General features: G+C 39.3%; 1 protein-coding gene across 1 annotated transcript in view; it reads left to right on the plus strand.

Moving 5' to 3' along the window:
* Positions 1 to 23,326, plus strand: part of Fkbp39 (FK506-binding protein 39kD) — a 63,287-nt gene extending 39,961 nt beyond the window's left edge. Inside the window, exons 8-11 of the mRNA XM_083141072.1 lie at positions 8,873 to 8,948; positions 11,006 to 11,136; positions 17,132 to 17,310; positions 21,635 to 23,326. Of these exons, the coding sequence (XP_082997198.1) occupies positions 8,873 to 8,948; positions 11,006 to 11,136; positions 17,132 to 17,310; positions 21,635 to 21,716 (468 nt within the window). The 3' untranslated portion in view covers positions 21,717 to 23,326. The remainder of the gene's footprint in view (positions 1 to 8,872; positions 8,949 to 11,005; positions 11,137 to 17,131; positions 17,311 to 21,634) is intronic.
* The last annotated feature ends 447 nt before the right edge of the window (positions 23,327 to 23,773 follow it).

The following is a 23,773-nucleotide window of genomic DNA, read 5'->3' on the forward strand; positions in this document are numbered from 1 at the left end:
ACCAGATTTTACATTTTCCCGCATTTTAAGTTTGGTCCCCTGGGAAAGATAAAATCAGGTTTCTACTGCATATAACTTATTTAACCATTTTTTTTTTTTTTTTCAAAATTTTTGCTCCAAGAAATTAGTTTTACAATGAATAATTCTGACAGCTAACCGCTTGGGTTTTCACAACCACTGTCTATAACATGTATATATGAACAACACAAATTCAAATTACACCCACAAGTTTTTCAGCATTTGCAGGAAAATTTGAACAACTTTGTTAAAAATTGCTTCCACAGTGGAAAACTTTTACTTACCTTTGTTATAATGTTGTGTGTTAGGCTAGGCAGACAGGTTACATTTCTTTAGCAGAAAAAAAAATGAATGAGAGTAGTGCCTGTTATGCATCATAAGTATTTCTCTCGCAAAATCCTGTAATCTTAGTCGTTAATTGTATGCACAGATGTGGTGTGCTTTTTTAATTTTTGAAATAGTTTTGTTTTCAGAAAGTGAAGTGATCTGACACAGTTTTTTACATTTCCCCACATTATATATTCAATCTTGATGGTTTTAACAGAGCAAAATGTTATAAAATTGTCCTATTTTAAATTTTCCCTCATTTTAAGTTTTTCAGCTTGGGTCTTTGAAAAACACAAAATCGAGGTTCCACTGTACTGATGAGTATTCTGCTGATCAAGTACAAAATTGTAAATGTTCCTTTTATGTGATTGGTTCATTGATCTCGTAATTATTGTGTGTAACAAGCGATACTGGTATCTGCTCAACCCTAGTCTGAAGATTTATTCTTTGTTCATTTTAATTTCTATTTCTAAGAATATGTGGCCTGTCTAAAAAGTATCCACCCTTTTATTTTCCCACTGAAAATGTGTTTGGTAGGTTGGCTTCACACTGCAAAGAGGTGAAGCAAACCTTCATGCACATGCACGCATGTTGCTGGGCAAGTCTGACCCATAAGTCGATGAGAGTAAGGTGGCAAATGAGGCAGTGTTTCTGTGTATTGTCGCATTTCCTTGTTCGCTAGGATGACAGAACATGTGGAGCAGAGATACTGCAGCAAGTTGCCAGAAGCTTGGGGACACTAAAACTGAAACAATTCGCAAGATTCAACAGGCGTTTTGCGATGATGCCATGGGAGTTACCCAAATAAAGGACTGGTACAACCGCTTCAAAAATGGCCGCACATTGTAGGATAGTGATCAGCATTCTGGGAGGCCAGCAACAAGCCGGAATGCAGATAACTTTGATTAAAGTGAGGTCCTTGATAATGGAAGATCGTCGTTTGACAGTCAGGGTGATTGCTGATGACATTGATATTAGCAAAGATTCTCTGCATTTAATTTTATGGAAGAATTTAGACATTCACAAGGTAGCAGCAAAACTTGCGACTAAGCTGCTTTCACAGGAACAAACTTTGACGTGACGTAGCACAAGATATGCTGGAGGCTGTCAACAGGGATGCAGTTTCTCAATACAGTGATATCTGAAGATGATGATGAACATGGCTACTTGTGAGTTCTGGTTGTTCCCAAAGCTAAAATATCTAGTGAAAGGCTCTCATTTTGACAGCTGAGAAGACATTATCAGGGTGGCGACAGACCTGGAAAACCTGGAAAACCGGGAAAAGTCAGGGAATTTGAGGTGTCAAAAAAAGTCAGGGAAATGTCAGGGAATTTCGTCTTCATTGAATTCGAACACTCTTTTGATGAAAATTGTTATAACTCGGGCACTATGGGAGCAATCTACTTCGGATAAATTTTGTTTTGCAGCTAAAACATCAGAGCATGCAACCCTATACAATTTAGAATGCCGAACCGATGAAGGGGGGTTTGGCGGGCGCGACCCCCGAATTTCAATGAAAAAACAAAAATTTGGAGTTTGCCCCTTCTTCTCCCGCTATTTGCTAAGATGGCGCGAACTTTAGTATTCTTTTCAAAGAATTGACATTTCTCAAGAGAATGAAACATGTTTCATGCTCTTGGGTGCCATACAAGTTGAATAATAAGCCAAAATGTGATTATTATTTTTTTACGAAAAATAAGTAATTTGTATTTTTGGAGGAAATTTGTTATAACTCGGGCACTATGGGAGCAATATACTTCGGATAAGTTTTGTTTTTCAGCTAAAGCATCATAGCATGCAACCGTGTACAAATCAGAACACCGGACCGAAGAGGAGCAGCTGGGGGGGGCACATCCCCCTGAATTTCAATGGAAAAAACATAAAAATTGGAGTTTGCCCCCTCTTCTTCCGCTATTTGGGGGAGAAGGCGCGAACTTTAGTATTCTTTTTAAAGAATGGACATTTCTCAAGAGAATGAAACATAGTTCATGTTCTTGGGTGCCATACAATAATAAGCCAAGATGTGATTATTTGTTTTTTGTTACGAGAAATATGTAATTTGCATTTTTGGAGGAAAATTTTTATAACTTGGGCACTTTGGGAGTAATCTACTTGGAATAAGGTTTGTTTTGCAGCTAAAACATCAGAGCATGCAACCGTGTACAATTCGGAACGCCGAACCGAGGAAGGGGGGTTTTGGGGGCGCGACCCCCGAATTTCAATCAAAAAAACAATAAAAATCTGGAGTTTGCCTCCTCTTCTCCCGCTATTTGTTAAGAAGGCGCGAAATTTAGTAACATTTTTCAAGAGAATGAAACATGTTTCATGTTCTTGGGTGCAATACAAGTTGAATAATAAGCCAAAATGTGATTATTTTTTTTTACGGAAAATAGGTAATTTGCATTTTTGGAGGAAATTTGTTAGAACTCGCGCACTATGAGAGCAATGTACTTTGGATAAGTTTTGTTTTGCAGCTAAAACATCATAGCATGCAACCGTGTACAATTCAGAACACCAAACTGAGGAAGGGGGGCTTCGGGGCGTGACCACTGAATTTTAAAAGAAAAATCTGAAATTTGCCCTCTCTTCTCCCTCTATTTTGGGAAGAGGGCGCAAACCTTAGTATTCTCTTCAAACAATGGACGTTTCCAAAGAGATTGAAACATGTTTCATATTCCTGGGTGCCATACAAGTTGAATAATGAGCCAAAATATGAAACTCTGTTCGGAAATGTGGCATGGATATGTTGATGAGAGGGGGGAGGTTGGTCATCAATATGAATTTCCCAGGCTTGCTCCAGACCTGTGTCAGTGTTTCCACCCAAACATAAGAGTATGAAGGTCCAAAAAGCACATTCATTTCGTACCATGATACCATATGGTATCATCGGGCCAGTACGACCTTACTCTGATGATACCATATGGTATCATCGGGGGAGTAAAGGCTAAGCCTCTAAATATTACGTGGAAAATGCATTGAATTATCATTTTTTCTTGTCTGTATGGGAGTAGTAAGGGGACTTGTCAACAGATGGAGGGGATACGAGCGGGTGGGGCCGTCCGATAGTTATCGGACGTCGTAGTAAGGCATTTTGTTGGGCAAACTGAAGGAACATGGAAACAAATAGGTTCCATTGATACATTGTCGAATATCTCCACCCGACAGAGTATCTCACTACAACATGCGACAGAAATTGCATTGACTGCAACATCCAACAAAAAGCGCATGCATAAACAAGAAGAGCTGTAGACTGCAAATATGCTGCTGGAATTTAATTACTCTTCTGGCTCACTTTGCCTTATTTAATGTAGCAGTGCTTACAAATGTTTTCTTTCATCATCCTGACGTATTACTGGTTTTGCACAAGTTAACATCCGTTTACAATGACATTGCACTATTCTTAGATGTCAAGAAGAATCCAAGCAAATGGGATATATATTGAATACTATCACGAAAAATTGAAACATAAATCTGCATTGATGAACGTTATAAAAATTGGCAAGTGCATGCTCCCAACCTCAAATTTACTGCAACACTAGTATTGCAATGAAATTAACGCCACTCTCTGTCCTGTCTCTTTAAACGCGTGGGAGATGGTCACTAATCTCTCACTGAGTAAGGTTAATGTCCAATATTATGAAATAAATTACTAATAATAAATATATAAATATTTTAATATCATACTCGTATTTACTCGAATTATTCAATCATAAAAGCAAATCACTTTCTTCAAGAATTGACTTTTCTCTGCCAGCCCTGCTAAATTTTCACTTTCCATCTACTGATTTATACGAGGGGTGGTCAGAAAGTAATTTCCAATTAGTAGGGACATTGATTTTTCGCAAACGCCAAAACCGTGAAAAATGGTAATTAGTGCGAAGTTATGTTTAGAAATGTGCAGTGATGTCTGGACACATTTTTCGCCCGTTCGAAATATCGAAGTAATGCGAATTTGGCATAAAATGCGAATTGTTGGCGTTTTTAGCGATTTTTTAAAAGAAATGTCCTAAAACAACGAAAAATTCCATGAAATCCAACATTCTTGACTTTTCTAGGCCATGTTTGTGTACATAGAATATGCAAGATTTTCAACATTTTATTCAAGAGTAAACTATAGAGTTATACGTACATGGAATATTTCCGACAGCCACATTAAATCATGTATTTCCCACGAATTTTTCAACTTCTATCAAAACCATTTGCATCACAGAGCAAAGTGGCAGGGTTCTAACAGGAGATCGAGTGCGTATCTACCTTCACACGGGAGCCACATGTTCGTATTTGTCGCGCGAGATGTGTTTTGAATTACCAAGCTAAGTGTGCACCATCGGCATTTGTCGAGCGAGAATTAATGGAGCTCAGTTGTTAGGGCGTCTGACTACCATGCGAGAAACCCAGGGTCGATCCCCTGCGGGGAGAACCGGGATGTTTTCCACCTATTCAAACTGCTCCGGCACCACCCAGCATCATATGAAGCAGGTACCTTGAGGTTACTTTGAGGGATAAAGGTAGCCAGGAACATGTTGCTGATCACATCACCCCTACCTTCAGCCATGATCAATAAAGTGTGGGGCCCTAACTCCACACCCCTACTATACACCTTCATGGAAAAGTTTAGGGGAGCACTTTACTTTTACTTCCTCAAAAATCTGTTCCAACATATCAAACTGTCACGAAAATGCGTAGACCATGTGACCTACAATTTAAAATAATAGTTTAAAAGCACAATGGAGTATTAAGTTTCGGTATATTTGGCAGAAAAATGTTCTAAAACAAAAACGCGAATTTTGGGAAACGTAACACTAACAAGTCAAAAAAAGATAGTGCCAATTTTTGGTGCCATAATATATGTGTATCGGTCACGTGAGATTGATTGATTTTAATTTTTTGGGTCCGTCGCCACTTATGGTCATATGCACCCTTCAGTATATACTAGGAAAATTCCATTATCTACAAATCCTTACCTTAAAATTAAAAAAGGGGTATGGAAAATAACTTTCTCAAAATAACTTTCAAGATATCAAACTCTCACAAAGAGGCGTAAGCCATGTGACTTACAATTTCAAACAGTAGTTTAAAAACACCATGAAGGTATAATTTCAGATATTTGCCAGAAAATGCGCTAAAATGAAAATGTTAATTTTGGGGAAAATAACACCGTATAGTAAAAAATAAAAAATAAAATACACCAATTTGAAAAGAAAAAAAATATCAAGGTCCCTACCGATTAGGCATAAATAAAACAAGAATATCAGTTGTATGTTATTGCATTAGCAACAGTGAGTCCTAACCTAATTTTCGGCATAATCACCACCGTTGTTCTAGCATTCGTCGTAGCATGGCACTATATTTTGTATGCCCATGGCATATCTGTCTGACGTCAAAGACTGGAACTATCTCTACCACAGTGTAGCTGTCAAATCCTTGCCCTGCCAGAAACCTCTTCAGTTAAACAAAGAGATGAAAGTCTGTACATTCAAGGTGAGGGCTGTACAGGGAGTGGTTCAAGATCTCTCACCTGAAGTGATGCAAAGGGCCCGTGTGTTCTCAGCTGTATGGGGTTGTGCACATTCGACTGGCCTTCCGTGAATTGTCTGCACCATACTTTCCCGGTCTGCACACCTCATACGATTGCTGGTGGCTCTGTGCCAAATTCTGAGCGTGCAATGTAGGCTACATGGCAGTCGGTGGTATGAGAGCTGCAATCTTTAACTTAGAACTGTCCTAAAACGGCTGCATTGCAACTGTACCAGATTACAGCTACATGTCACTTCTTCCTGCCTGCATGTGTGTGTGTCGCTCTCCGACCACTAGTGCTTGGAGTTTTTTTCAGCACTCCCCTCGTATATGAACTTTCAGAAGCTTATATTATTAGTGTTTCTGTTTTAATGTGTGGTTAGCTAAATCAGGTACCTATACAATGCTATTCTATAAATTCCTTGCGTTAAATTTCTAATAGGCAACCTACATACCCTTTTCGTCAGCATTAATGGTATAACTGCATGTTGTCAGTTTCACAGTACTTCACTTGGATATACTGTACTGTAGCAGAAACCCCATTGATACGAGGGTCACTATTTATATTTTGAGACTTGGCAACACTGATTGAAGTTAGGCGCGATTTGACGTTTGTACGGAATCGTCTGGCATTATTGACCATAACGTACTTCAAATGTTTTGTCAATAGCTTCATTTGTGTTGTTTACGTTGCCTTGGAGATTGCGCGACAACAATAAAATGGAACTAACTCGTGAACATTTTCGTGCGATGATTTTTTACGATTTTCGACGTGGATTACCAAGACAAGAGTGCATCGATCAACTTACTTCCACATTTGGCGATGAAGCCCCATCCTTTGCCACTATGAAACGCTGGTATAACGAATTTAATCGTGGCCGCCATTCGCTCACCGACGAGATTCGCGAAGGTCGTCCAAAATCAGTTGTTGTTCAAGAAAACATTGATGCTGTGCAAAACCTAATACTGCAAGATCGTCATGTGACATACTGTGAGATTGAGGCAACCATAGGCATTAGTTCCACCAGCATATATAAAATATTACATGATCATTTAGCTGTGAGAAAGGTATGTTCTCGTTGTATCCCACACAATTTGACAAAAACTCAAAATGACGCTCGCGTCAATTGGTGCAAACAAATGCTCAATAAATACAATCATGGTGCTTCAAAAGACGTATATAATATTGTAACAGGTGACGAATCATGGATATATGCATATGAGCCGGAACGTAAACAGCAGTCGACTGTATGGGTGTTTCAAGATGAACCCAATCCAACAAAAGTTGTTCGCGCTCGAAGCACATCGAAACAAATGGTCGGCTGTTTTTTCGGGAAAACTGGTCATGTGGCAACTGTGCCTTTAGAGGAACGTAGAACGGTCAACTCTGAATGGTACACAACAATTTGTTTGCCAGAGGTTTTCGGTCAAATACGGAAAACAAACAAACGCCGTCGGATCATTCTTCATCAAGACAATGCCAGCTGTCACACATCTCGTCTAACAACCAACTTCAGGAACAGTCAAAAAATCGAATTGATGGGTCATCCGCCGTACAATCCTGATTTGGCACCCAATGACTTCTTCTTGTTCCCGAATGTCAAGAATAAATTGCGTGGACAACGATTTTCGTCGGCGGAAGACGCCGTTGATGCGTTCGAAAACCATATTATGGAGGTGTCTCAAGAAGATTGGGCTTTGACAAATGGTTCGAACGAATGCAAAAGTGTATTGACCATAAAGGAGAATACTTCGAAAAACAATAAAGCAGTTTTCAATGCCAAATTCCTGTTTTTTCATTGTTAGGCTCAAAAGAGTTAAGTTGTTTGCTTGACAGAGAAGAGAGAAGTATATTTATGCATTGAAAAATTAGTCCGCACTCATAGTTTTTGCAAGCAGAGGGTTCCAAACCTCAGTGGAAATATCAACATATAATACCGAGAATGTATAAGGAGACTGATAAATTACAAATTGTATTTCTTAATCAATCACTCTTCACTCTTATCTCATTTAGTCGTAACTTTAAAAATAATCAAATATTTTATTTTAAACTTACTGCGTATGACAAAATTCCATAATCCTTCCCTAGCTTGTGAATTGTAATAATTTTCCAAATTCACTGTTTTGCAGTTTGAATTCAAATCATAGAGAATAGAGAAATTAAGTCAATTTCATAGAAGATGATATTGGTACTTAACGAAACCATATGTGGATCTGTATGAGTTTATTATTTCCATTTTGCAAAAACATAGATTTATTTTAGTTTGTAATTGTCAGGGAAAAATTTAAATTTTGTCCTGGAAAACCTGGAAAAGTCAGGGAATTTCATTTCTGCTTGTTTGTAGCCACCCTGATTATGCACGATGCGATGGCAGAGTTGAGAGACATTCCAAAAGAGGCACTCCAGGAGTGCTTCCAGCAATGACATGCTCGTTGGGCTAAGTGTGTGAAATCGCAAGGGGCTACTTTGAAGGGGATTAGAACATAAACCACACCAGGCAAGTGACTTTCTTTTCCCAGAATAAAGTCTTAATACTTTTTAGACAGGCCACGTACATACAAATTTTGTATTTCCTGCTTGAAACATGAACATTTTTTGTATGCCAATCTGACCAATCCAGCAATAATGACTTGCATGGCAATCTGGTTCTTCAGATAACAATTTATGAAGCACCTTGGAACATTCATTTTCAACTAACTCTCTAGCCTTCTTAAACCACAAAGGTTTATGGCTGCAGCAACACAAGCCTTCCATGTGTCCCTATTCTGTGCAAGACCAATCCAATCTTTTCCATCCTTAGCAATTTCCTTGATGTCCATCTCAACGTTATCCCTCCATCTTGGTCTTGGCCTTCCTACCGGTCTCTTAGTTTTCCCAACAAGAATCCTGTAAACTCTTCTTTCCTCTCCCATTCTTGCCACATGACCTGTCCACATAAGTCTTCTTGCTTAAATTATTCTACTATCCAACACTGGATATTTGATTAATATTTTGAATTTCTATTTGAAGGAAACTCCAAATCAGCAGAGTTCGAAGAAGAGCAAGAAGAGGAGTCTGAATGACACGAGTGAGGGGAAAAGTCCAGGTATGTAAGATCCATAACTCCCAGAAGTTACGACACTGATTAAAATTCAGATTTGTCACCATAGTCAATGTGTTTACAATCATAAGGCTAGATGAGGCCACACTACATGTGAATCTAGCTTGCCTAGCATGCCCAGACTGGCATAATCTCTACCAATAATGGTGTGGAGTTGCAGTACCAGTTATTTTGTAAATGTATGTACGAGTACAAAGGAAGTCTTGTCAGGAAAAAAATTTGGGTAAACCACCTGATGTGTGGGTTTCAATAACCCATTGGGCTTGAGGTCTAGCATTTGTCAGTGGATTGTAATTCCTGCAATACTGGAATTTGGTATGGTTTCAAAATTTTAAATCTGTATAATTTTGCGCAAGATACGAGTGATTGTAAGTTCAATTTTCCAGTTTGCAAGATGTGAATCAAGCACTAAAATGTTTGGCACATGGTAGGTCACGTGGCCAGTCTATCAGGATTATCTTCTTGTGTGTGGTTATACCAGTCGTAAATTAAATATTCACCATAGGTAAACTATGAACCTGATAGTGGCAGATGCCAATATGTTCTGTGTCTAAAGTTCTGTAAGATGAAAACTGAAAAGTTCTTGAAGGAAACTGCACAAGCACCATGGAGTGCCGCCAGGAGGCAGTAGTAACAGATATGAGAAGGCATTTTGTGATTGAATGAGAGAGTATCAAGAAGTGATGCTAAAAATTCAAGATGGAAGCTCTCCATGATATGCTATTATTAGGGGTATGCATATTTAGTTTTTGACGATAACACAAAATGTGAAATAACACATTGTAAGGTGAATTTTTCATGTTTCTAAATGGTGAGAGGTGTATTTTCCTACCCTGTTTTGTCAAGAAATTTAGTTTATTTACAGATGCAACATTTTCAGAGGTTTGAATTATCCTGAGTGTTATGTAATTCACGGAAAATTGATTAATTCTGCTTTTAATATTTGAAGGCATAAATGGACCCCTTTATACAGGAATAAAGTTAATTTTACTACGGGTAAATGTGCTATTGGAAGGGATATGTTTATTTTGTGAAATAAGTGCAGTTTTTTAATCAAATTTAGGATTATGTTCACAATTTTGAAACCAAAATGTCATTTTATATACTACTTTTCATCAGTTTTTTCACTGCTATAACACACAAATGTTATTTTATTTACTGCTTTTGAGCCTGAAATTGACTGTTTTTGTACCAAAATTTTGCTTTTTTATTTACCAAAATTATGTGGCCACGGTGGCTCAGTCGGTAATGCGGCTGACTACCATGCTCAAGGTCCCAGGTTCGATCCCCGGCCGGTTCAAATCCGGGAACTTTTCTAACGGTGGAAGCGGCCCCGGCGCCTACCCAGCATCGAATAACATGGGTACCTGGGGGAAACCCTGGGGGGTAAAGGCAGTCAGGGGCGTGATGCTGATCACATCACCCCCACTCACGACCGGATCAAGAAAGTGTGGGGCGTTACCCCCACACCCCCTATACGCCTTCATGGCGTGGTGCTATGCACAGGGGAACACTTTACCTTTTTTTTTTTTTTTTTTTATGTGCATCTAGCTATTATGAATGTGGGACAAAATGCAATATCGGTTAGATATCACAGCATTTGTAATATGTGTGCAAGAAACTTTGCGAGTTCGTCATTCTATTGGAACCAGATATCCCACTGGTGTTTGGACACAATGTTTTAAAGCATATAGAATAATGGGAGCATGAATCTGACACATGACATGTGGATTACAAAGAAATTGTTCTCCATGTGTGTAGATGTTAATAGGGAAAATGGCTTAGGTTGAAATGGAAAAATTGTGGCTTGCAGTTTTTCTTAGTGCACAATTGTGACACTACATTTGTTTTAAAAATGTCATGATTTGTAACTTCAGCCCAGACAATAGTCATGATGCATACATATCTGCTTTAGAAATCTTTTCATCTCTAAAATGGAATAGAAGAAAAATAAAGGAAGGTAAGTTTTATGAATGTTGTCTGGGTTGAATTGACCTGCTTAGAATTCTGAATTATTCAGTACAAACTTTGTATTCTCACAGGCATGGCTAATGCAAAGACACCGAACACACCAGGTGCAGAAGTCTCGCCACAAAAGAAAGTGCTGGGTGCCGGAGTGACCGTTGAAGACATTAAAGTAGGAAATGGACCAATGGCAAAACCAGGAAGATTTGTAAGTTGAGAGTTTTAATTTTTTATGCATAGGTTATTATTAAACAATATCAGCTCAAAAAATGGTTGTCGAGAAGAGTAAGAAAGGTAAATGGGAGTACTAAAATCCCTGTTTTTGAAAGGATTCTCTCAGCCTATCGACCAGGTGAGTTTTGGAAAAGACTAGAGCTAACGTCACTCATCTTCAGAGTAGGGAAAATTTCAAATCTTAAGAATAAGATAGAAGTTGGCAGAGCTTCTCAAAGACTTGTGATTTTGAATATTTCCCTGTAAATGCATCTCAAACTGTAGCTGCCAATGTAGGCAAATTGGGCAATGTTTTACACAAAGTGCTATGACTGAAAATAAATCTTACTGATTTTTTGTTATTTAACAGATAACATCCATGTACAAGGGTTGATCAAATTAAAAGGTACGAAACGTCGTAACAACGGAATCGTTTATATAATACCGATGCCGCGATGGGAGAATGTAGCGTGATATGTAGGGGTGCGATTGAAGTCGCCACGTGGCATCGGAGCATGCAGGGGAACGCGCATGCGCAGGAGAGAGCAGAGGCTCCGATACAGAGCGCCGTCCAAGTGACGCGGCAGTGCGTGTTCGGACAGGATGGCGTTAACATTGGCAAATTCGACTGTTGAGGAGCAGCGAGGTGTTATCAGTTTTCTGACAGCGGAAGGTGTTAAACTGGCCGATATTCATCGCCGGATAATGAATGTTTACGGGGAAGGCGAACGACCGGGGGCTGCTCACGGAGGGTGTGGTTCTGCTCCATGGTAACGCACGTCCACACTTCTCCAGGGTCACACACGCTGAACTGGCCAGGTTCAAGTGGGAGCAGCTAGACCATCTGCCGTACAGTCCGGACTTATCCCCCTGTGACTTCCATGTGTTTGGTCCCCTGAAAAAGCATCTCAAAGGAAAGCGCTTCACCTCGGACGATGAACTCAAGGATGCTGTGAAGGACTGGGTCACGTCACGGCCAAAGGAATTCTGGGAAGAAGGAATCATTCGGCTCGTTCATCAATGGGATCAATGTGCTCAGGCCTATGGAGGATATTTTGAATAAAGTATTCATTTACACCAACAGTGTCGTTTTGTACCTTTTCATTTGATCAACCATTATAATTTACTCCTTGAGTTACAGCTACCAGTATATTGAAAATGGCAGACTGCTTCCTAAAGAACCACCATTTAACATTCTAGGTTGGGTGCAGGAAATGTAGTTAAAGGTGCCAGTACAGAATCGTGTAGTTCAGGCTTGGCACAACTCCTCAAAAAAATGCATGCCATACCATCTCAGTATGTTGCACAATAGGCTCCCTCCTAGACAATATCATCAAGGAAAACCATGCAATCTAAGCACTAAACTGTGACACCAGACAACACCACCCCACCTCGCACCCAGTACTGTCAGCATCTGGAGCATGTTCAGGAGAGACTGAAAAGCATTGTCCCCTACTTAACAGATACTGTAATGCAATACTAAAAGTCTCTAAGGTAACCTGTGACACCATTCTCCACCTTGGTTGAGAAAAGCTGATGTATCTGCCTTGTTCCCCAGATATTGCCCTATCTGATTACCACTTACCACCTGCTCCATTCACTGGGCAATTGGCTTAGAGGGTGACAGTTGATAACCTAGACAAGGTGCAAATTGCACTTTACTTTGATTCACATCCCACAGTGCAATCAATGGTCTTCCATGGAGGCATGTGACCAATGGAACTAGTTACCTTTATAGTATTTTAATGGCATGCTTCGATTACGTTATAAGAAATTTCATCTAAGGATTTTTATTTTGTCCCATATATGAATTTTTTTGTTCGTTCGATTTCATGTTGCCAAAAAAAAATATTTTGAATATGTGTAAAATTGTAAATGTCAACACTTACATTTTCTGGAAAGTTCATAGTTGCTTTATACAGTCACACCCCGACTTTACGTTTTTCAGGGGCCTGTAAATAAAGAAAAAGTAAAATGCGGGAAACTTAAAAAGCGGAAAAGCATAAGGAAGTGTCAGTAAGAAATAACTACACAATCTACTTTTTAAGGGTATATTATATCAAAAATTGTTTAACAACGGCATAGAAGTATGATTATGAATTTCCAGGGGAAAAAGCAAGACCTGCTGTGAAAGTCAATGACGGTTTAACGGGACAAAATTTCGTAGGGTATGGGTGGAAGTCCCTGGTAATTAGAGGGGTAGATGATCATTTATAGCTGGACGTTAAGAGTTTTTATATACTGCAACCAAAGTGTTCTGAAGACATACAGAATGATTCAGATTCCACTTTGGCTGCATATGTATCCAGTCCCGATCAACCCAACAGCATGAAGTGAACAAAACAAGCTTTGTCAAACTTAAGCATTTTTAGACATCACAAGAAATTATCAGTGACGCGTGCATGATTTTCGAAAGTGGGATGGGGTTACGTATACTTTTAATAGTAGTCAGCCATTTTTTCCTACCTATGATGTTATCATTCTTTTTGTTTAATTATTTTTAGAAATACTCTCCCAAAGGAGGGGTATGACCCCCATCATCCCCCCCCCCTTTGGGAATGCCACTGAGTGTTATTTACATCCATTTACATTCGCGGATAAAAGTGAGTACTAGTTTCTCCGTGTTTATATACTACCGCGTCTCTCTTTTCCCAATTATGAATACATCCATATTAATCGACAATTTATTATTGGATTTAGAAGTCTTGTGGAGGGCAAAACCCCTTCCACCAATAGTTTCACTGCGATTATATCATTCTTAGCATCATGTGCATTTCCTTCCTGCACTGCTGTGTGTGTTCAAGGCAATTATCCGAAGGCAGAAGAAAAACCTTTTGAGGCGAGAATCAAAACACTGACGTTTTTCTTCCCTTACGAGTCATAGCTCTGGAGCCAGGAGACGAAACATTGGCACCAGCTGCCCGCCGGTCCCATACACCCTCTGACCGGTTTGCAATGGGAGGGAGACTAAAACAGGTGGTAGGGCAGCGCTTATCAGAAGTGTGCTCATTCCTGCTCTGCAAAGAAGGGGGTTTAGGAAGGATCACTGCTTGACACTCCCATGTTGTCATGTCAATGCTTCAGACATAGGAGCAAGATTTCAGACGCAGGGCATTAAAGAATGAGATCATGTCATGTGACCTTTATGTTAATTGGTTAAGATGTCTCTTCCACAGGAGCAAGAAAATTGGGTCAGAAATACTTGGCACTTTTCTGTAATGATGATACCATAGGGGCATGAAAGAGTGAAGGTACAGTTCCCCATGCACTCAGCACCATGCCGTGATGCATATAAAGGGGGTGTGGGAGATCATGTGATCAGCACCATGCTCAGGCTACCTTAACCCCACATACTCTTCTATCCTGCCAATTTGGAGGAGATGGTGATCAGCACCATGCTTGGGCAGCCTTTACCCACCAAGGTTGCCCGCAGGTACATTTTTTGTAGGTTCGGTGAGCTCCAGAGCGGCTTTATGTGATAGCTTAGATCACCTGCATTTTAATGGCATGTAGATACACACTAAATTTGGTTGCTCTCAGGAAATAACGGCACACTCCTCGTTTATTCTCATTTTTCCTGGCCTATCACTTTACAGCACAAGTCACGTAATGTGCATAGAGAAACATTCTCTGCCTCACGTAGAATAATACATGTATCCAAACTTCGCTCCCAATCCCTCCCCCACACAATTGATTTGACAAGAATATTTGTAAGAGAGTGAGTAAAATATCGCCCTATCTGCTCATAGAAAAAAATCACTAACTTGTGTGTTTTCAGTTTCATTCTGATAACCAAATTATATAGCGTTCGTGAAAAAACCTCAGATTGAAAGTAATCTAACTAGATCCAATCGTATTTCCTTAGGAATCGAAACTACTTTCCATTGAAGAGAAAGTGCAGTTGTTATCAGGTATGGCAAATCTTTATTTTCCATTTCCAGCGCTGCAAACAAGAAGAAAGGAAAAAAATTACAAACATGAAACATGCCTCCCCCTCTTTTTTATTCCCGTCAACTAGGAAGGATTCCGTAAATGAGTTGGCAACGAATCCCACTCTCGTTTTTGTGGAGGGGAAGGGCGAACAAAGACACCTCAGTCACACCTGTCCAAACTATAGGGAAGGCAGCATTTAGAGAGAATCGGTTTGGCAACAGTGCAGTTGTCTGATCCTGAGGTAGAAGGATTTATTCTTCACATGGACTACAAGAAGTGCCCTTGTCCCTTCCTGTCTTTCAAGGAAGATGCGACAAATGAAGGTTGTACCCTGCCTCCCCCCAGCATTCCACAGACCAAAGATATCGTCATGGCTCAGGAAACGGGAGTTAGAGCGAACGTAAGATTGAGGTAAAGGTTCTATTATTTAACACAGCCTTTTGCCGGGGCCTGACTGGATGAACGTATTAAGTGGGAAAACTTAAAATGCGGGAACGTAATATCGGGGTTTCACTGTATCTTTTAGAAGCATTGAGTGCAGTCTTGTCATCCGAATCATTGTAAATGCTTGGTCAAAAATGACTGACATTTTTATACGGACAAGTTATACCGGGTGTCCAAGAAGTCTTTGTATGAAAACAAAAATTAACTGTATCCGCTAAATGCAACATAGACATGAAAGAATGGTACCAAAATGTTCGGAAACTATTCAAGTATTATTAGCAATAGGAAAGAAATCAATAAATCTCCACGTGAGATCCCTTTGTAGCACGGAGTACATCTAGTCGAAATTTAACTTCTCCAACATCACAGGAGGGATTGATGTGATGACTTGGGTTATCGGTTGTTGCAGAGTTGCAAGATCGGATACAGGAGTTCTGTAGACATTGTCTTTCACATAACCCAATAGAAAAAAATCTATAGGGGTTACGTCTGGAGATCGTGCAGGCCACGCTGTCGGTCCATCTCGACCAATCCATTTTCCAGGAAATGTCTGATCAAGGTAGGAACGAACCTCCAGACTCCAATGTGGCGGTGCACCGTGTTGTTGAAATATAACATCTGGGTGGTATTCTAGCAATTGAGGAACAGCAAACAATTGCAACATGTCGAGATACACTCCAGATGTTACGGTGTCCTTACAGAAAAAGAATGGTCCGATTATTCTGTCATGCAGCAGCGTGCACCAAACATTCACCTTCAGGCTGCCCATGGTCGACTCCCTCACCTCATGAGGGGACTCCTTACATCAGATACACACGTTGTGTCGATTCACTAAACCACCTGGTCAGAAAAAGCAACACGTTCCAGATAGGAACATTATCAGTTATCTGCGTCAATGCGTGATAACATTTTCACCGCAAAGTTATACCGACGTTTGCCGTCATTGGGTAACAAAGCCTGCAGGATTTGCACTTTGTATGCACGAAACAGTAAACGTTTGTGTAACACATGATGAACAGAACTTTTTGGAATCTGTAATTCACGTGAGGTCATACGCACGTATTTCTTCGGACTGCACACTGACATCTTCCACCCTTTCGTCTGAGGTTGATGGTCAGCCACTTCTCGGTACGTAAGCAACAGAACCTGTGGTCTTGAATTTGTCATACCACGACTTAATGCTCCTACCATCGGGCGGCACCTTTCCGTACGATGTTTGAAACTGTCTCTGCACTGTTTTTTGTGACCTGCTCTCGTGAAACCACAGGACGCACTCGGCTTTTTCCTTATTTGTATACATTTCCGGTTTGCTGAACACTGGCACTGCTACACTACTGCAACGTTACAGAAACATGAAACAAAAAAAAAACTTTAATAGTTTCCGAACATTTTGGTGCCGTTTTTTCATGTCTGTTGCATTTAGCGGGTACAGTTAATTTTTGTTTTCATACAAACACTTCTCGGACACGCTGTACTTCAGTTTGAATGATAGAATATGTATGTGTGTGTGTGACCTTAGTTAAATTCAAAATTTGGACAAACTTTGCTAAAACTTCAACCGTACTGGTTTTGCTGCACTTTTAGTTACAGATAATTGATATAATTTCTTTCAGGTTTCAGTGTACTATGTTGGTCGTTTGAAACAGAACAACAAGCAGTTTGATTCCGCACAGCAAGGTCCAGGTTTCAAGTTCAAATTAGGCGCTAACGAAGTGATTAAGGGATGGGAAATTGGTCTCAGTGGAATGAAAGTTGGCGGCAAGAGAAAGATTGAGTGTCCACCACATATGGCGTAAGTTTCTTGTTTCTTTGATTTATTTTGTGTGTTAATGTCCAGGTAAATTACAAAAATAGATTAGTATTTAATTAGTACACAATAGTATGTAGGCCACTTTCAAGTGTGTTTTTTGTGTGTAACAAGGAAAAAATATAATTATTTGTCCATTGATTTTGTGACCACCTTCTATTCTCATTCTTCTACTAGCAGCTTAAGAAAAATCAGGAAGTGAGCTTTTCTACAGCTGGCCTAAATGTTATAATTTATTAGGGATGGGCCGATATGAAATTTTGGCCAATACCGATAACAGATATAAAATTAGAAATGGTCCTTGAAGAACCTGAAAGGTTCATTGACCTTAATTAATTGTTTCAAGGTGACTCCATGCAAAAGAAGTTGCATATTTAGACATTTACTTTTTTAGAAAGTAGAGCATGGAGATTATCCATAAAAATTACAACAAAATTGCAGATTTTTGCTCTGTCAGATATTTATTGATATATCGGATCGGTGAAATAATCAGTAATTTTACCAATACACTTATATGCCTATGTCGGCCGATACCGATGGAGTACTGATTAATCGGTCCCATCCCTATAATGTATACATAGTGTTTGAGTTTGTGCAAAATTAATTTTTATGACATTTTACTAAAACTCAACAACTTGTGATGATTTGCAGGCTTGCTACGCATCGGGAAAACAGGGAAATATCATGGACTTGGGCTTGTCAGGGAATTTTGTCGTATGGAATTTACATGCATTTTGGAGTCTGCAATAGAAAAAGTTGCAAAATGAACAAGCAGTTCACTTCCACTTCTGGATTCAGTTTTGAAACTAGTTTCTTTTGTTCTTATGATTCTCAGTCTCGGTAATAAATTTTCACTTTTATGATACTGGATATTAGAATGAATATCAAAGTAAAATTTGCAGTCCAGATATCTCATCGATAACTAAAGTACATTGACAATATGAACATAATTATCAAAGTTTGGGGAAGATGAGGTTATTTAGTCTTGTTGGTATTTTCTTATGCAACAAAAATTTCTCCAGATGCTGTGTACTTATAAATGTAAGCAAAAAAAGCATAATTTTCTACGACGCTATAAATCTGCCAGAAAATGAAATATTATGGTGGTTTATGAACTTTTTCTTTTGTTTTTATATTGTGGAGATCTGTTATGGTGAAATAATGTACCTTTGTTACCTTAGCCTGAAGGCTAGATGCACGTCATAAGTTGTGAAAGTGAATATTCATAATAATTAATGGATCATACAGGGTGTATCAGAAGTCCCTTACCACCCCTTGTAAAATCCGCAGTGATGTATTTTCATGGAATTTGATGTGGGTGATACAAAATAGGTCTAGGGGTACACCTTTTGGAGTGTAGCCAATTTTTTCATGGAGAACTTTGAACACGAAACGCTGCGCACAGCTCCGTTGAAACCCACCACCTTCTACAGATACGTCGACGTCACCTTCGTTGTCTAGCCACACGGTACGGTAAAGAAACTCTTCAGCCCATTCCTAGATCATTCAAACTATCAACACCCAAATATAAAGTTCACCATGGAGACTGAGAACAACAACAGCCTGCCGTTCCTGGATATTCTCACCAGACGCAAGCCAAAAGGATCCTTGGGACACAGTGCATACCGGAAACAGACTCCCACCGATCTATATCTCAATGTCAACAGTTTTCACCACCTATCTCAAAGAGCTACAGTTCTCTCTACTTTATTTCACCGGCCATCTCCATCAGCGACATGGAGCATCTATCAGATGAAATACATCATCTTCGCACAGCTTTCAAACAGAACGAGTGCTCGGAACACATCAACATGACATTAAAACGAGTACTGTCCAAGAAGACCAGCACACCAGGGAATTCGGGCATGCCGGGGAATCCAAACACACCAGGCGACACGGACAAAGCTGACCAGAAGATAGCCTTCCTTCCTTACACAGGAAATATCTCTGGAGTTATCAACCGAATTCTAAAGAAACATAACATAAAAACCATTCACAAACCACCTCCGAAGATCAGAAGCCTACTACGCAAATCCAAGGATGAGTTAGAACTCAAAAAACCAGGAGTCTACCATATTACCTGCAAATGCGGGAAAGCATACATTGGGCAAAGGGGTAGGACAATAGCACAGCACTGTAAAGAACATCAAAGCTCCATCAAGTATTTCCACCCTGAAAAGTCAGGACTAGCAGAACATTCAATCAACGAGGGACATAGACCAGATTTCAGCAACACAGAAATCATAGCCAAAACTTCAAACTACTGGGACCATATTATAAAGGAAGCAATAATCATTTATGAAGAAAAATACAATCTTAATCGCGACATGGAGCTTGAACTGGACGCAGCCTGGTTAGCGTTAGTTAACCAGACACGCGCACGTAGCAGACATGCCATCTTCACCGGGATCCCCCCTTCCACGAACGTATATACACCGGGTTGACGCTCAGAACTGCACTTCTACCCTGAAGATGAGTGATGTTAGCTCTGGAAAGTTTGGAATAATTTCCGCAACTCACCTGGTCGATAGCCCGAGAGAATCTGTTCATCTTTTGGAGTAATTCACATGGATGTCCGCCATCTTGAATTAAACTTTTTTATTTAAAATGATAGGTGGTGGATGTGATACATGACTGTAGGCTAGAATTTCGTCAGAATGTCAACAATGGATTTCATGTATCTTCATTTGGTGAAAAGTTATTGGCAACTGAAAGTGATGTTTACCTGTTACAGATGTGCTCCACATGTTGTCCTAGCTTGGCAGTGCATGTGTGCAGATGCTTCTCCAATATGTGTGGACACAGATACATGGTATCTGGTGAAATTTGCTCAAAGGCTGCCATGATACATTGTTCCAGATGACTAAGATCATGAATTTTTACACCATACACCATAGCTTTAACGTGTCCCCAAAGGTAGAAGTCCATTGGAGTTAGGTCTGGTGATTGGGCAGGCCATTCAACTGGCCCACATCCAACAATCCATGGCCCAGGAAATTGTTCATCCAGGTGCATGGGGAGGCACACCATCTTGTTGAAAAAACATGGGGAATGGACCATCTTCTGACATCAGATCTGGCAGTATCTGTTCCTGTAGCATCCCCAGGTATCGTTCCACATTTAAATTTCCTTGAATGAAAAAAGGACCGATTATCCATGTTCCCTATATGCCTGCCCACACCATAATTTTGCCTGTGTTGGTCATTTTGGAGGGATCTGACCATACGGGGTTGTCATGCGACCAATAGTGCATGTTTTGCCTATTCACCTCCCCATTTACGTAGAAGTTCTCTTCATCGGAATGGAGTATGTGGATATCGACGTTTGATTTAGCAGCCCACTCTCAAAACTGCATGCGGCGGTCTGGATCATCCTCTGAGAGGTGTGCTGCATTTGCACCTTATACGGATGCCACTTGTGAATCTGTAGCACCATGTATACTGAATTGTGACTCATAGCACATTGCATTACTATACGATGTGTGCTTCACTGCGGTGACGTCTAGGAGGAGGCCAGCACTGCCGTACCTGTTGCTTCATCCGTGACTGTTTGCAGTCTGCAAGTCTCCTTGAATTTGGTTAATAACTGTGCCACTGCAACATGTGACACAGGGTGACATTCTGGATGATGCAGGTTGAAATCTGCAGCCACTGCAGGGGCACTTCTCCCACCCCACAGTTTGACGATCTGAATGCGTTCCTCAGTTGTTAACAGCATGGTTCAGCACCTGCATCAAACAGGTAAACATCACTTTCAGTTGCCAATAACGTTTCACCAAATAAAGTTACATGAAATCTGATTTCAGATTTGACATTCTGACTAAATTCTAGCCTATGGTCATGAATCACATGACCCACCTATCATTTTAAATAAAAAAGTTGAATTCAAGATAGCGGCTGTGCCCGTGACATACTCCAAAAGGTGTTCCCCTAGGCCTATTTTGTATCACCCATATCAAATTCCATGAAAATTCATCACTGCAGATTTTACAAGGGGTGGTAAGGGACTTCTGATACACCCTGTATATTTAATTGAAAAACACAAGGTTCAAAACCAAAAATCATGATGATAAACATGTCTGGAAAAATTTCATTTTTGGACTGGAAAACTTGGAAATGTCGGGAATTTCATAATAAAATCGTAGCAACTCTGATTTGTCATAATTTTGGTTAAAATCAAAACCAACCTCATCTGGTAAAGACAAACAGTTATGCCTCAAATACCAGTCAAGTGAGAAAATATTGCTTACTCGTGTTGTTAGTACAAGTGAGCTAAACCTAAATATATTGTTTTTGTTTTGTGTTTTTAGGTATGGAAAGAAAGGATCACCACCAGTAATCCCTCCCAACAGTACTCTAGTGTTTGAAGTGGAACTGAAAAGTGTAAGCTAAGTGAGGAAGAACTTATTGGACTGTTACAGTTATGCATTTTCATCTGTCAGGCTTGCACGACTGGAAGGGAAGCTACCTTTCTCCATGGCGGAGCCTTTTCTTCCTTAAAAATGCACTCGTGAACATGTTTTATAAAGGACATTGAACAAGTTACATAAAGATTACGATATTCAGTATTGTCTCCGAAATATTTTTATGGCTGTTCGTTAGATAATTCAGTACAACAGGTTTATGACATTGGTACAGTTATAAGTACAATCTCAAAAATTCGTCTTAGAGTATTGCTTTTATTCTGTTTGTGTGTGATTTCCTTAGTTTAACCACAGAAATGCAGTCAAGTTTCAGATTATTTTTTTCCTGTCTACTTCCAAATTATGGTTTCTGTATATCAGGCTGATTAATTTATTTTTCTGAATTAAAGTGGGTAACTTGTTACCAGAGAAAGTTACATTCCTTTTTAACTACAACATGTTGGGGCAGTTATAAAAAATCTCATCTAGGTTGTTGTAGGTGGGATGTGGGACAATTAGTAAGAAAACGTGTAGGTGAAGCAAGATTTTTTTTTTAATCCATCCTCCAAAGTTGCATTTGCTTTCTTTGCACAATATATTATTGTTTAGCACTGGGGACCATATTTTAAACAAATGTACTAAGTTTTTTTTTTTTTTATGTAGTTAAGGCTGGGCTGAATGTTTGGCCGACACCAGAGCTGTGTTAATATGTGTATTATGCTCTCACTGTTGTCTATATTCGTGATAGTTTAATAGGCTTACATAGCCACGAAACTGTTGTGAATATCTAGGCAACAGGGATAAAGACTGACAGACCGTGAGGAGTGCAGATAACTTTCAAGAATAAATAAGATGCAAGGTTTACATTCTTAATGTTTGGAAATTAGCTACCAGAGACTTGTAAAACTGAGGAACATATTTCAAATTTTGCCAAGTGAAAGTTATGAACTTTATGGAAGAAAAGTGATCCTTGAAGAATAGTCTTGATTGCACTGTTCTTCTGAAGTTTGGGGTTTGAAAATAAATAACCATTAGAGAAGCATTTCTTGCAACTTTGACACTACCTTCGGATCTTCCAAATCTTCGTCTGACTTTTCTGCTGTTTCAAAGATTCCAAGATGCTTTTAGCTTCCAGCATTGTTTGAATGTCGTGCCTGGTTTTCAGGAAGTCATTATTCAGTATTAATTATGTATAAAAAAATTATAACATGTAGAATTTAATTTCTCATTGGCATTACATTAAATTGATTGTGGATTATGTAGTCTTCATTGGACACCTCTTATCTCCAATTACAAGCAACTACAAAATTCCTGAGACATATGGTGGAAAATAATGCAAATGGCTATAGACAGGTATTGGAGATATTGTGAAGGTTTATACAATACCACACATTCACATAAAATCTCTATAATGAATTCTAAGCAGATTTTGTAATATCATAGCAGTTTTTTTAAAAGGTGGGAAATTTCAAAAACTGCTGCCTTGTTGTCGACCAAAGGTCCAGCCAAGCCATAAGTGAACTTGTATTACCTGAATTTGTCACTTGGGGCATATGAAATCGGTCACTGGTCACGAAATTAGTAAAAAAAAAGTGAAAACTACTCTATATTATAACTGCATTTTTCCATTGTTGAAGTACCAATACACGTGAAATGTGTTAATTACTAATTTTGTGTACAATCTTGATTTTTAAAAAATTAAATATTCTATATATTATGTATTCAGTGGAAATAGATCCATTTAGATTTTCTTCAGATATGCAGAAGTAAGTGCAAATTTGGAGTTTGTTTTTCTTTTGATACATACAAAAAGACTGAACAAAGAATTGTATTGGAAACTTGATGTGCCATGAAAGTAGATCTGTAAGTTGCAGTTGAGGCTTCTGACTTCCTATTTGAGATAAACTTTGAACTGCACGAGTCTGTTATCATATGAAGAATAAAAAATATTAAAATTTTCTTGTGTTGTATTCTCTGCCTGATTTATCCAAATTGCCTTTAATTGCCTTATCCTTTAAAATTGCCACAAATTTTTCATATATGGTG

Source organism: Lepisma saccharinum, chromosome 19 (assembly GCF_977018435.1).
Source record: "Lepisma saccharinum chromosome 19, izLepSacc3.1, whole genome shotgun sequence".
Lineage (NCBI taxonomy): Eukaryota > Metazoa > Arthropoda > Insecta > Zygentoma > Lepismatidae > Lepisma > Lepisma saccharinum.